This window comes from Triturus cristatus, chromosome 7 (assembly GCF_964204655.1).
Source record: "Triturus cristatus chromosome 7, aTriCri1.1, whole genome shotgun sequence".
Lineage (NCBI taxonomy): Eukaryota > Metazoa > Chordata > Amphibia > Caudata > Salamandridae > Triturus > Triturus cristatus.
The window spans coordinates 1,775,504,013-1,775,519,711 of NC_140590.1; the positions used below are offsets into that span (position 1 = coordinate 1,775,504,013).

At 41.0% G+C, this 15,699-nt stretch overlaps 1 protein-coding gene across 3 annotated transcripts in view; it reads right to left on the reverse strand.

Moving 5' to 3' along the window:
- LOC146813071 (rap1 GTPase-activating protein 1-like) overlaps positions 1 to 15,699 on the reverse strand; it is a 267,450-nt gene that overhangs the window by 63,599 nt on the left and 188,152 nt on the right. For all 3 annotated transcript variants that reach the window (XM_085620062.1, XM_085620063.1, XM_085620061.1), the window contains exons 9-13: positions 12,509 to 12,587; positions 10,579 to 10,632; positions 10,405 to 10,488; positions 7,366 to 7,466; positions 2,989 to 3,118 (exon numbers count right to left, since the gene is read on the reverse strand). In XM_085620062.1, the coding sequence (XP_085476188.1) occupies positions 2,989 to 3,118; positions 7,366 to 7,466; positions 10,405 to 10,488; positions 10,579 to 10,632; positions 12,509 to 12,587 (448 nt within the window). The remainder of the gene's footprint in view (positions 1 to 2,988; positions 3,119 to 7,365; positions 7,467 to 10,404; positions 10,489 to 10,578; positions 10,633 to 12,508; positions 12,588 to 15,699) is intronic.

Here is a 15,699-nt window from a genome sequence, read left to right on the forward strand (position 1 = left end):
GCTTTGCCGCGGTACCGCAGCGCTGCGTAAAAATTTTCTTGAGCCTGCAGCAAAAATCGTTATGATGCTGTGGATGCGCCGTATTTACAATACTGGTCTCCATTGTGCAAGGACCCACGAATGTGTCTGAAATACTGAGGTATCTGTGGGAAGGATGGCGCAAGACATCAGGTACGAAAGTGGTAGTTAGTCATAAGACTGACGCAACTACAGCAATGCATCAAAAAACAGAGGCAAAGCGTCAGTATTGACTGACACAAGTAGTCTACTGTATGGGCACCAATGTAATTGAGTTTGAAAAGAACAACTCACTTTTGACTCTATTACATTGGTCCTGTATCTCTTGCATACGAGTGGGCATAATATACTTTTGTGTGCCACTATACCTACGTATATGTGACATGTTGTATGCAACTACTAGGTGTGTGGATACAAGTCATTAATGTTGTGTAATGTGACATTAACAGTGTTACCTACCTTATGAATTCACTTACGTGTTGAGGGGACGTGATGTTCTTGCAGATTACATTGTCGGAAGGGACTTCAGCTGGTCAGATTCCTATGCCACAGCTAATGCATCATTCCTATGCCTGGGTTTTAGAGGAATAGGAATTTTGACACATTGCAAGCGCAGCAACCCTCTTCCTGACGATGCTTCACTTTTCCAAAAAGTCTTAAGTACCACTCCATCAGTTTTACAGGGGATTTCTTGAGGGAAAGTCAAATTTGCATATAATAATTCAAATACAACGCAGCCGATTCCAACAAAGGTAAAAACTGACGTAGGCCGAAGAAAAGTGATGGATCTGCCTAGATGCGTCTGCTTGTAAATATGGAGCAAAGCAACCCTGCAGGTGCATCAAAAATAATTACGCAACAGCGGCGCAAGCTCCTTGTAAATAAGCCCCAACTTTGGCCAACTTCGGATAAGTGGAAAATATGTGCCTGCTTCTTACACGCCAGCATTTCTCCATTCCCTTCCACACATGCACCTTCAATGTGTAACTTCGATCCACTTTACTCGTGATGGAGCAAGGATTCAAGAGAAAAAACAAAACTTGCTTGGAGCAATCCTTCATTAACTTTGACTAACAGTTAAAACTGTAGATAAGACAAAACTAATATGCACCAAACACCGACACACTGGAAGAGGGCTATACGCATGCTTAATTAATGTGGAATAATATGCAACGCAACTAAAACCGCTTTAAGTTGTAAAAACACTTTTGCGCATGTGCATACTGCAAAAGGGACTAACATCTGGTCCTGCGGAACCGCAGGCCCGGCATCTGCTTGACTAGATTAAAAGAAAAGCCACTTACATTAATGCTTTTGCTCAGAGAAATAATAATAACATGGGACAGAGTAGAAGTGGGTGGTAAACAGTGTGGAATGATATATTTGAGAAAATAACATCTGTTTATGATTCTTTTATCAATAGTGTGCATTTGGGCCTGTTTCACATATGACCGAGAAAGAAAATGGCGCTGAATGACAATGAGTTGCGCATGCTCAATAGATTGATACCATGAACTAATGACCGATAGAATGAACCGCTGCCAAAAGTCAAGGACGGAAGACGTGGGAAAGTGAAGACGTGAAGATTCGTACCATGAACTAATGACCGAAAGAATGAACCGCTGCCAAAAGTCAAGGACGGAAGACGTGGGAAAGTGAAGACGTGTACGCCTCGTCTATGGAGCCTGTATTGAAATTTGTTATTTAAAGTTGTTACATTATATGTATGTGAAAGGAAGTGAATAGGCTAAAGGGGAAGTGTTTCCGAAACAAAGGTACCTTAATAAAAATGAATATGTCAGCATAGCGTGATGAAGACACCCCTAGCCCTGTCCAATCATATTCAGTATTTTACTAATATTTGCAACTATGGAGGGTGGGACATGGGGAAATGAAGACTATAACTAGAGTGACTTTAGAATGAATTTGAGGGAGAGCTGAAAAGTCAAGTAGGAGCTGAAACATCAAGAGAGAGGGAGCTGAAACATTATGACAGGAGCTATACGTGAAGATTCAAGAAAACGAGAGCAGTCTGGGAAGATTCAAATCTGAATGACAGCCTGATTAGTTTCGAACATTCCGGAAGAATATCGAGGAGGGAGAGAGTGTAAGAGAGGGATGTGCCGTGGTACGTCGGGTTATGGCAGAGAAGTCTATTAAGTATCTGTCCTGTCCTGATCCTGTCCTATATTCTCTGTCTCCTGATCCTAATTCAGGGGACCCCCACCAGTCTTTTGACCAGAGGGGTGGTTTTCCATATTTCAAATAGGTAAATATTATTCTGACTCATATATTACATATTTCTTTACCAATGTATTTTGCCTTGAACCTTTTGTCTATCCACTCCTTTTTCATTGATTCATTGAGTGAGTTTGAGTCATTGATTGTATCTGCTAAATGATATTTTCTCTCCCATGTGAAAATGATGGTGTTTGCATTGTGAATTTGTATTGAAAAGCGTTCACCCTTATGACTGAAAATTATAGATAAAACTTATGAATCTAGCCCAGAGTCTGTGGTTATTTCACTAAGATCTATGAATTAGTTAGTTAACTATTAATATCACCATCAACTAACTCATCTAATGGTCCATCGTACAGAGGAAAGAGAGTTGATCCGTGAATGGTTAGTTAGGTATCAAATATTGTTCCAAAATCATTGAGATTACATGAAAATAACTAACCAATATCTAAGTGAATTATAAACTTGATCCCCAGCGGTTAACAGTAAATGTGTATGTGCCTTAGGGTATATTTTTGTGTGTTATCCCTGGTCTTTCGCTTCATCACTCGTGTGCTGAAGAGAGTTGTTCTAGTCTGTAAGTTTGCTATTAAAACAGAGGCTCTGAGTTCTAATCCCATTTTCCTTACATGCAAGAAGGGTCAGATTGGAACTATTTTACCTTTAAGTCCTCCTGTGGAATTAATGGCAATCCCCTTTGCACCTTTATTGAATGAAACTGGACCTCACCTGCTGGACGTCCCCTTCTGTGTAAGGCAGCTTGGTGGAAACGTGAAACATGATCTCCTTTCCTCTGTAAGTCGTGTAGACGGACTCAGATCCCGTCTGACCCCGGGTCACATCCAGTCCCCCGCGGAACCTGTGAGCAGGAAGAAGGGGAAGAAGATGAGAACCATTGTGATGCATCACTAAACGTTAATAATGACGTCATCCACCACTGTCAGAAATAATGTTCATTTTGTTGCAAAAAATGAAAATGTAAAAAATAAGTAAAGTGTTATTATTATTATTATTGTTGTTGTTGTTTTTATTACTATGAATTAATGGTAAATATGATTATTTCTGCTGCTAATAATAATGATAATAATAACAATGACTATTGCTATTATCATTTTTAATGGTGATGATTTAATGTTTATTTTCTGAGTATTATTAGTAGTAGTAGTATTAGTATTGCTATTATTTCAATAGCAAATTACATAGTACAGCAGTAATCTTTTGGTCTTTAAATACTATATACATTTTTAAAAAGTCATGTTATATTTTTGAGTTTTATTAGAATTGTAATACATGGAATTCTGTAATCCCTGTATAAATGCACGTCTCTAATTTCTTTATAATCAGCGACTAGTGACGTGCTCAGTCGCCGAATTTAAAGGAAAGACATCAGAACTCAACTATTATAAGTTTTCGCAGTCGAGTTCTGATGTCACAATGCCTGCTGCCAGCAGAGCATGTGAGAGGCAGGTCAAGTCATGGAGTATAATTGAAGCAGCTGTTTAAAGCAATGGAAACGGTCCTTGCTTTTCTTTCTTCTGCTCGATTTTTTTAACTTATAATGACATGAACAGAGAATATGTTTATGTTTTGCACTTCTTAGATAGAAAAAAGATAGAATCTTTCTGCATGTTTCTACATGCCTAGCTAGTACAACTTGTTTTTTTTTAAACTGACTTGTATTGATCTGTTTCTAATATCTTTTTGCAAAAAATATCTAAACAGGTTTTTGATGTGTTTAATTTTGCACTAGAAGTTTTAGTTGTATTCTTTATGTTTGCAAACATGCTCACTCTTTCATATATATGAAAGTGCTATGTACCAAGGTTTTAAGTGGTTTTTGGGAAAGGTGATTGTGTGACCATGTATTTTATGTGATAAAGTACCCCAGGTGTACATGATAAGGATATTGCAAGTCACCTCGGAAATCCATAATTTTATAAAACAACTGTCTTTGGCCTTATTCCTCTACATGGTTATAGAACTTTTCGGTGACTTGAAATTTCCATATCATGTACAGCAGGGGGTAATTTTTCCCTTATCTAATGCATCTTGTATCTAAAAGGCTAAAATGAATGGGAATGGAGTTCATGCTCACTGCCGGGAGACATCCTAAACCTCCATCACTTTCCTGGACCTGTGCTAAACAGCGCCTTCCACCTCCGTCTGCAGTGTAATCTTCATGCTGAATCTTTGCACAACTAGAAATGGTCTGGTGTCCTCCTGAGCTAATTCATGGGCATTATTACACCATTTGACTATGAATGTTCCTTTTCAGTTTTACATAAGGTGTGTCTTTTGACATGTAGAATATACAGGTTACCGATGTATTACCATCTGTTTGCAAACCAGTAATGCAGACTGCCTACTGACTAGACCAGTGAACAGGATCCAATACGACCTATGTATAAAGAGGTTGCATTGCAAACTGACCATGTGTATGAAGTCACAACACCACCAGCCTAATAAATATTAATCAGGCAGGTCGCCATTTTCAACCCCTTGTGAAAGCAGGAGGGTGGCCTGCAAGGGACAGGTGACCTTCATCTCTACATTGGCCTTCCCCCTTGTGATTCACAGACTACCCAACTAGGGCGTCTATGTCTCAACGATGGTGTGCAACCAAGCAAGAGTAGTAGCAAAGTTTATTGATGACTGCTTGGAAACGCAAGAGTGGTGACAAGGTTCACAGTCTGCAGGCCTGAGAGTGGTTCATTCATGCAGATTGGTGCACAGGACAGTGGATATGCTGGTTACAGGAGCTATGTGCTCATTAGCTCAGCTAGAAGGCTGAATGGTGCTGGTGGGAAAAAGACCTTAACACCTGAACAATCCATAGAGACACAGAGGGTCAGTCTCCAGCGTCCACTCTTCCTCTTTCAAGAAGAACAAACAGAGCAAACCTTAGGCTGAGATATCATTTCTTCCTACCTATGTCTTGAAGACTCTTAGAAATAAAGAATCCCTGCTATTCAGATACCTTGTAGTTTTCCTTGTAGTTGATATGCTCACTCAGTCGGTCTTGAAACAGTATTCTCATGTGCATTCTAGCATCTATGTATAGTGCTGTGATGTCAACAGTGGAGCCCCTAACCAGAGACTTGTGTAAGGCAGCGAGGGGCAGTGAAAGGTGCAGCTCCTAACTAGGATTCCTATTTTGGAGATTGTCTAGAGCAGCAACACCCTCTCCATCCCCCCATCCACTGCCTCAGCATCCCACAACACATTTGCCAGGTTGGTTTCACAGAGAAAAAAGGAGGAACTTCTTTTGATTTTGGGAGATTTAGAATCCTGCAATTAGTTCCCTAGTGCAGGAGAGTCCCACACTTGGGATGTGATGATGCTCGGTGCCTTAGGACCAGAATCAGCATCACGTTTCAGGAGCCTCAAAGACTTGCACACATGGCTTGAAGTAGGCAGACTCTAAGCTTCAAGCATCGCACTCTTCAGGTCTCTCTGTTTCTTCTCTTACCCTGGGTTCGGCACTGCTCCGCCCACCAGGCTTCCGGAGGCTCCACAGCGTGCATCTAGGACAACACAATAGACTCACTGCCCCTGAGGGGAGATGAGGAGGGAGACTCCAAGACTGGAGATGGAGATGTAATCAATGACAGGATACTGGTTTAAGAAAAAGAAGACTCTACTTTTGCTCTTGTCACCAAAGTCTTCCCTTCTCATCTCAGGGATCAGAGCATGGAGCAGACTAGGAAGATGGAGCGGATTAGGCTTGAATCTCAGCATCCCCGGGCTTCCCGTATCCAGGCTCCAGATGGGTCGAGCTGAGTGAATCATGACTCTGAAGAAAGCATAACTTTGGCATCAAGCAAGACATGGTTGGAGCTGTGATTGCTGGTGAAGCAACATAAGGTGTGGGTTTTCTGCCGCTGCCTGGTTTTCTTGGAAACTGTTTGCCTGTCAGTGCTTTACTCTGGCCCAACCAACAGAGACTCCTGAGGGGGGATTGTTACCTGACCAGTTTGGCTAGGCTTGTTGGTGTCTACCTTTTTCAATCAGTGCCATGCAGGAGCTATCCTCGTGTGATGCTGTCCTGAATTTTTACAACAGTGGTAAGCGTGTTGCCTCTTCACCCTCTCGTTCATAGTTTTTCTATTTCTGCACTTATGTTTTGTAGCTCTGAAGTTTCCATCTTACATTCTTCTAAACTTCTTCTAATGGCATCAGCTCTTCCTTTGCCCATCACCCATCCAGACCATTAATGAAATGAAAGAGGTATCTGCCAATCAGACCAGGAGGCGGTAACCACCCACTGAGCTTGGAATCAGTGATCTTTGCTACCTCCTGAGAGCGATAGCAATAACATCTCCTTTAATTAGCTCAATTATAGGTCATCTTTGGTTGCTTCTAGCCTAACAAGCCGCTATGGGAATTTACAATTTACCCAGCATCTAATTTGGATGTCATTTAGCACATATATGCCTGAATAAGCAGTTATCTAGTTAGGGGACTGTTTATATTATCTGACCAGCTAACTGGATTACATTTCAAATGTTTAACCTCTGATAAAATGTACTTCTGAAAAACAATTTTCCTAACTAATTTTATGAGTTTTAGAAACAAATAAATGCACCTTTACAGCTGCTGCCACAAAATAGATACAAAAATGCCAATTTTCTAATAATATTGAGACATATCTCATAAGCACATGTGGGTCCATATTCTGACAAGGTCTTCTAAAATGGCAGAATAAGGGCCATGAAAATGTTTCTCGCCACACGCACAGTCCTGTAAAAACACAGGATTTCTATCTACAGACAACCAGGGCTGACCAGTGCTAGTACATTACCTATTTGCATGCTTGGCTGTATTGCTGTAAAGGGGTCATCCATACCTACAGAAGCATAGGAGGGCTGAGGCAGACAGTATATGCTTTCACCTCAAAGGAGACCCACAAGCAAGGGAAAATGGTTAGGAGTTCACAGTTGGCAGAGGATGGCTTTACAGGTGGCACCAACCAGGATGTAGGTCTTTGCAATGACAAGGATTTTACAGAAAGTATGTAAGCCAATGTCATAACCTCCATGCAGCGGGAGCTAAAGCACTGAAGTATATGGTGAAATGAGATGGCCTTCATACTCAATGATTACTCACCCGCGAAAGTTCTGCAGCTGGACCCTCTCCCCCAAGAAGTCAAGGAACTCAATGAAGCCCAAACTCTCATCGTTGTTACTGAAGACCTCTTCCTCTGTTGTCTACGGAGAGAAAAACAGTGCAATGAAGTAGTGACCATGGGCGATATTGTCGACTAAAGAGAAAGGGGCGTTGGTAGTAGAAGAAAATCCCCTTTCAGGTCTTCTCTTGCCACCAAGTTATAGCCAGTGATAAGGAAGTCTGAGAGGGTGGGACAGCTGTGATGCCGCTCACAGAGTGAGAGTTATGTTGAGATTAAAACTCAGACTAAATGTGGCACTCAGGTCCTTCTGGCAAAAGTCACTTGTCAACAAGGAAAGATTGGCAATCAACAAGGGACTCATTGGCCAGTTGTTCTCTGTGACAAACTGCACGGTGCAAAGAGAAAACTAGTCATCGGTGATGACCAACAATTTTTCCTAATAATATATATGGTGGACATGATTTTAGACACCCTGGGGTATATTTAGTAAAGATTTTTGAGGGCACTCACATAGAAAACACAACATACACTGTAGTGGTGAGGATTGTACTATTGAATATGGACATCAACAATATCATGGTAACAATATCGAGGACATAATTTTGAGCAACAAAATATCGAAGTGCAGATAGGGATGTATAGATTTACTGTTCCTAACTCTACATCTATGTACCTTCAAAATATATGTACCATGGGGATATGTGGATTTAGGTACAGAAATATTAGAGTTGCCTACCTGTCTATATTTTATTTCCAGTATTCTGCTCTTGGTATTCTGTCCCATTGCTGCTGTTGAGTCGATACTCAAGGGCCTACCAGTGCCGAGATACTAGAAATGTGTCCATGTGTGCCAGCCTTAGTAAATACACTTTAATGTGGGAATGGCTGACTGCATTCAGAATCTGATTCTATGGTGTCAGATCTGAGGGTGTCCCTATAGTTTGAGTACCAGAAGAGTCTGCACAGAATTAGAAAATAGTGCCAACCGAGAAGTAGCTATATAATTATCAGCACAAGTGTGATAAGTGTGAAAAAGACACAAGAGCTCCTTCTCCGAGGTAAAACGTGTTCATAGCTGGCACTAATTACCCATTGCAAAAATACCCCATTTCGTTAACACATACTGCTGGCCACCACAATACTTCAACACAAGTATGGATGGAAAAGAAAAGCAAAGAGTGGCAGGGATTTATTTTTAATTGTAAGTACAATAAATGGATTTTTTGTACCTCATCATCTTCTTCCAGGCATTCTCCCTATCAGGACTTGTGTGCAACTTTCTTCAAGTCCAGCCACAGACACGGACTACAAAAATATGCATTTACCTCTACATTTGTGTGGATGAGCTCACACAATGGCAACTGTGGTATATTTTTATAGTTTATGCAGAAACAGGTAGAAACACCAGCCTCTCCACTTCATATCCTGATGGTCAACAAGTGCCTTTCTAAGCCCATATCTGGGATGGGAGAAAGGGGCTTGTGGGCGATGTTGTGGAATCCGCCCGCACCATTTCAGGTGTTTCTGCAGCTACAGAAGGTTCTTACCGGACAGAATTATTGAAGACCTGGGTGTATTTAGTTTTGGATGTCCATGGGCTTTTTTTCAGTATACTATCTGATGTGTATGTGGCCTTTAATTACAGTCATTATTGTCCAGAAGGTATGACAGTATGCAATAATTATTTTTGTAATAATGTCTTAGAGCATAGCACACTTGAATAATAATGCACAAAACAAGGAGAGAGATGACAGAAATGACTGTGCATATATGGTAATACACTTACTTTTTAAATTGGTGATAGAACCTTTACTTTAGTTGAATTTATAATGAGCTGTAAATAAGAAGCCTTGATTGGGTTTGATTCATGGCCATATCCATATAAAATTGAGAACAGACAAGAAGTGCCTCCTGATCTTCTGCCTCTTTTTGCGCTCTTTGGCTACCAGCAGATGAAACCTCTTAGATCTGGGAAATGGTTAGTCCAAGCTGCAATGTTAGTCATTACAGTTTAAATCCTGTGACAATAAACAAACTATTTGAATTCACACTCCATTGAAGTCTGACCTACGCTAAGTAAATTCACAGATAATGAAAGTGGGGATAGCGTAAGAAAAACACATGGTCTGTTTTCGCTTTAGAAAATATAGTTATAGGCAATCCATCCCTCATGTAGTTTCCTGACTGCAAGGTATAGCCAGCAAATGTAAGAGGCTCAACACTGAACAATTTACCCCACTGACTGTAAATCAGTGCAACACAATAGAACTTGATGCACTCCATGAACTACGGAATATTCCAAAACACAAGGAAATTAAAGAAGATAGGCACCTGCAATTCACCTGAATAACTGTAAGACACCAACAAGATTATGCAAATCACTGCAGTTTGCCAAACTAACATCCACCCCAAGAACTAAAAGAGGTCTAAAGACACAGGGAAACAATTGATTATAAACACCTGCAATTTATTACATGACTGTGAACAAAAATATGCAACCTATTGCTGTGTCCCAAGCCAAAGACCATCCAGGAACATCCAGTTATCTCAAGACACAAGGAAATGAAAGAGGATACGCTCCTGAAACTCGCCTCAATGATTGTGGGACATCAACAACCGTATGCATATCATTGTGATGTCCCAAGCCAGGATCCAATCCACGAACTGCAAAATATCCCAAGACACAATGAAATGAAACCGGGTGCACACATGTAAGTCATGTTAATGACTGGGAGACATCAATAACAACAATTAAATCTTTTCAGGATCCACCCTATGAACTACAAGCTATTTAAAGTCACAAGGGAATTTAATGTGATACACCTGAGATTCACTTGAATGACTGTGGATCATTAACAACAAAATGTAAATAGTTGTGATGTACCAATCCAGGCTCTACCCCATGAACTACAAAATATCATAAGGCACAAGGGAATAAAAGAGGGTACACACATGCAATTCACTACATTGACTCTCTAGCCGCTCCCTTCATCCAGAGGTTTCTAGATGTGCCTCACCTGTCCGTGTTTTTGGTAGATAATCCCAAATTTGAAATTATTGCTGATGACATGCTCGTCGAATGTAACCACAAGTTGGGATGCCTGGACAAAAAAGAAGAGTTGAAATAAGCTGTCACCAGCAAATATCTGGTAGTTGATTTTTGTCCTCAAAAACAAGGATCTGTATCTTACCTTCGGGTAGAGTACTGGTAGAAATCTATCAACATTGACCTCCTCACACAGAAGCTGAAAAAACACATAAGAATTAGAGAATGGTAGTCAATCTCTTGCCTCAATGGCTCAGACAGGGGGTTGGGTACCTGTTCTGTGACAGCATCTGCCTGTCTGGCTTGGAGAAGGCTTAGGGCCTTTATATGTTCACAAACCTAAGCTCCAAGTTACCTTGTAATATCCCTTTCATGTATTGTTATGGTATTTTCTTCCTTACCAGGTATGCCATGGTGCCTTCCCAGTTGTGTTAAACATATTGAATTGTTGTGACCTCCCCCTTTACCTAGTTGCCAAGTGGTCTTGTGTCAGGTGTGACACCTTCTGCCAGTGCTGATGTTCAAGGCAGGACGACTTTGAGCAGTAAAAACTAAACAATAAGTCAAACAGTGCAACATGCTTTTGCTAAAAACAAAAAGAGCACACTGAAGATGTCAAACATGACAAGGTGCCAACTGGACACTATGGAGCTGCAGATTATAGAAAGAATAAAAATCAGCACTGACCAAAATTAAGACAAACTTAACTCCTTGTAAATAGAACCGTTTTCTGCAATGAGAAATACAAAATACTCTTCTGGCCCAGATTTGCAAAGCCCGTTTGTGGTTGCAACCCTGTGATACTCTAAAGCACACGGTTTGCAACCACAGATGGGGATTTTGTTTTGCATTAAAACCATTTTGCGATTTGGTTAATGTTTGCTGATTCACATAGTGGATTTAGGAATGCATACATAATCTCTATTTGGAAGGCACGTGGTTAAGATATCCCTTTTAAATTGTGACTGTAGTGCTATGTATCAATGTTTTGAAACCATAACCTGGTTGCAAAACATTAAAAAGTTATTGACTCCTGGGTTGGGGTGGTAACCACATGCAAAAGGGAGGGGGTCCCCTTGGGACCCGTTTCCCTATGAGAACATTAGAAAAGGTTGTTGGTGTGTAGGGAGTAGACTAAAAAGCGATCACAGACATGGTGGCCTGCTGACCCCAGCGGGTCACCAGCACTCTGATGGCCATCAGTCTAACTGAGTAGCAGTCTAAGACCTATCTCATGAGTAGTAATGAGGTAGGTCAGATTGCGACACTTTCCAAATGCTAATTGTGTGACCTAACCTATCAGTACATAGGCTTGTTCACAATATTCTATCCCATTAGCAAGAATTAGTGCGCAATTTGTGAACACTTTTTGGCAAACAGAATTTTTTGTACAACTATGTATGTATGTATGTATGTATTTGCCAAGTACGGCCAGGCTGCTCTTTTTATTTTTTATATCATGAATTGCCACCTAGAGCATGCCAAACATGTTTGCTCCTGCTGCTTACAATATAGCTCTGTGTGCTGCTGCACTGGAAGGAGGGATCCCCGTACAGAACCATGCATTCCATAATTCATGAATTTTTAAAGATAAAAATGCCTTTTAGTTTTTTCCTGCTTGCTAAATCCTAAATTAAATTACATTAATTTAAATTAAATTACATTAAAATAAATTCTGTAGATTTCTTTTTAAATCATTCTCTGTTCAGCAGAGTTTGAGTGTATGCAGATGCAGGAATAGTGTAAAATTTACCCTGCAAGTCTGTGAGAAACAGGGCACATCTGCTCTGTTCTGTTCTCCAGAAGAAGCAGACATTGGCTCTTTTTCTCCAGCACACTCAGAGAGAGTTTGCACAACATTTTTCTTGAACCTTTTGAGGGGAGGCAAGTCTGTCTACTGAGTAATTAGTTGCAGTAAGAAAGAAATGGCATAATTTAATGACATGCTCTAATTTTAGAGCGCCCTGTAATAAGAAAATTAATAATGGTTTTTTATGCGTATTGTGTGCGCCTATTAATCATAGATACATCTTGAAGTAGTCACCTTCCAGGGCTGGACTTGAACCCCACCTCACCTTGGCCATCTGCACAGCATTGGGGAACTCTGTAAGGCAGGAGATGGGGATCAGGTCATGTTTGGTGCTCGTCCGCGTCCTGTAAAAGGCAAAGTCCAAATTAGAAGAGCTTCAAAGGTGGGGTGAGTATGTCATCTGCTAGTCACATTTCCTCTAACCTTACGAAGGACCTGTGCAGTGTTTGAGGGATTTTCACATCACCTGCTCTTCACAGCCTCCCTGTTCTAGGTGTGGTCTAGTCCAAGGAAGTAAGTGACACATTCTGGACCTCTAATGCTCAGAGATTTCTCTAAGGTCTAACACAACATAGTGATATTGCTGATATAGATTGCAAGCTTTGGGCTGATCAAACAGATACAGATGGCAGCTAAAGAAGACCAGTTCTGCTCCTGCTGAGGACCTCTGTTGTCTCCAAATCCATGGCTTGCTGCAATCGATTCACTCTTCCTGAAAAATGGACATTTCTACCCTACACAGCCTAACATAATTTGCCCATGAATTGTCAAGGATCATTTTGACCTCATGAATTTAGCATAACAAACTCCAATATGATCTTTCATGATAAAGGCCCATGAGCTGCTTGGCCATGAGGGACAAAACGTTGACAATACTCACCGCATCAGACCGAACCTATATGACTAGCACAAGAATGAGCATGAAAAGACTGACAAACTATTGCTCCATATATTTAGACAAGGTTTAGCTTTGGCACAATCGACACACTCACTATCCCACTTAATTCACTTGCTTTAGTCAGATTCGCTGCACTAGGCCTTCGCACCTTTGTCCACTGAACTGAAGAGTTCTAAATGCAATAAGTTAGAAAATATGGCCCTGCTTAATTTCTAGACTAATTAGTGCAAATAATATATATTGATTGAACCTAAATTACATCGCCAACCAGATCGTGTCTTTCTTCATGTTCCAGCCAACATTTGGCGAGCCAGCCAAAATTCCAGTTCATCTTCGCTTGACTGCTGATGCAAAGTCGCCTGTCCCTGCTGTACAGATCATTGGGCAGCAAACATAGAGTGAGCAGATGCTATGTTTCCTGAAGTTCTGCCTATTCACGTGAGTGGGTAGGGTCCAGAACCGCCGTCGCTAAGGTGAGGACAACTTGGACTCCGTCCCTCTTTTATAATTAAACCTTATCTGTGGCAATGTTCAATATGGATGATGTGACATGACAAACATATGGATGATTTGAATCAGCAAATTTTTTTCTGTATGAGGGACAGGAAAAAATGAAAACTTGGGAGGCAGCCCGGATTAGACCCAGAGGTATAGAGGATAGCCGGGGACTGAGTAACTGGTGTGAAGTCTGACGTTGCAGCAAGGAGACGGTTATGTAACCCGTGGTGGAAGCCTTTACTCTGAGTAAGATCAGACGCTCGACTCTCAAGTTCCCAGATTTAACATATCTGGAAGGTGGTTTCTGGGGAAAAGTGATCAAGGCTGATGCATCAGTCTAGTCTGACGGTTTGGTAAGGGGACAACCAGATGGTTGGTGGAAACTGGTTTTACCCTGAGCATTGTCAGACCCTTGGTAGCCTGACATTAGTCTATGAGAAGATAAACTGACTTTAATGAGGAGAGGGAGGGTTAGAGTCCCCCATCTGAGGTGAGATAGAGTCCCAACCTCAAATAGGTTTAAAGCCCCTATTCTTATCCTCAGAGGGGTTGAAGTCCCCAGGTATAAAAGGATGGTGGTAGTTCCAACATGTACTGAAACAAGTCAGGCACTGTTAGAAGGAGCAAAGGGGATTGGTTTCCCCGGAGGAGGTTGGTTTTCCCAAATACAGGAGGTTAGGTCCTCCAAGTTAGGATATGTAATGTTCCCAGGGTTTGTTAGAGGTTTTGGAGTACCCAAGAATAATTTTAACAAGGGGTATAGGTTGTAAACTGGATCTAGTCAGATTTGAAACTGCAGTATAAAACAATTGGTGTTATATTGCAATGAGTTGTCTTTGTGAAATGTTTTGTTATATGTTTAAATATTGGATCAAAAGTAAGAGATTCGATGAGATTCTACTCTCACCAGAGCCTCAAATGCCAGCATGGTATATGGTCAAAAAGAAGGGTTATCACATGACTGTGTTTTTAGATAACGCCAAGACCCACATAGAAAATTGTCAAAATGTGGGTCATTTGAAGAAAATCAAATAGACTGTTTGGAAGATTGTTTGAGAGAATGTGACAAGAAAGAGAAGAAGCTAAAGTTATTACAGTGGTAAGCATTTAATGCATGAAATATTATGCAAAAAAGAGAGTGCACAGAGTCAAGAGACACATTGAGAAAAGTAATGGACCCAAATGAATTTTCAAGCAAAATAATGGCTCAATGCAAAGCTGCCTTCCTCGCCTGTCTTGACGAGACAACTTCCAAAGATGACATTTTAAAAAACTTCTCACAGATATCTGGACACATAAAAAAGGCTCTATTTGTGGAAAAGAAAAAATTGCATGCTAGGAAGCAAGGGTGGTTGGAAACAACATGTACCAAGGCCTATACCAAACTAAAACTTGTTTTACATAAATACTACAGAGATAGAGAAGAAATTAAAGAGACTAGAAGAGAGTATAGGTGCGCCCTTAAAGAAAGTAAACACTCACTAAGAGAAGAAGACTGGTCTGCATTGCATGCAGCCTCTGTAAACAGAGATAATACGGCCTAAACGCCCCCTTTTTGGTCAACGAGGCACACCGTCTATTGAGATAGCCATTGCCAAAGACCAATGGGTGGAACATTATTCCAGCTCCATACAGGAGGTAACTAGGGAAACAGGCCTGCTAGAACTTGACGAGTTGCCACCTATTAGACAACAAATTGATATTTATTTTGACCTAGACGAGGTTAACCGCGCCATCACGACAAGTATGGGAGGGAAAGCGCCTGGACCCAAAGGAATACCTGTAGACCTTTATAAATCTGATCTGCCACTATGGGGTCCGCTTTTAGCACAAGTGATTGCAGCGTGTTGCTCCACTAGTTTTATACCTACTTGGTCAGAATCGATATTGGTCACCTTCTTTAAGAAAGGCAACCGTCAGAACCCTGCATGTTACCGACCTATATCATTGCTAGACTTTCTGGTCAAGGTTGTGGGTCGAGTTACACTAACCAGATTACAGGATTGGGCCGAAGATAACTGTATTGTGTCCGATCTACAATTTGGCTTTCGAAAGGGTCT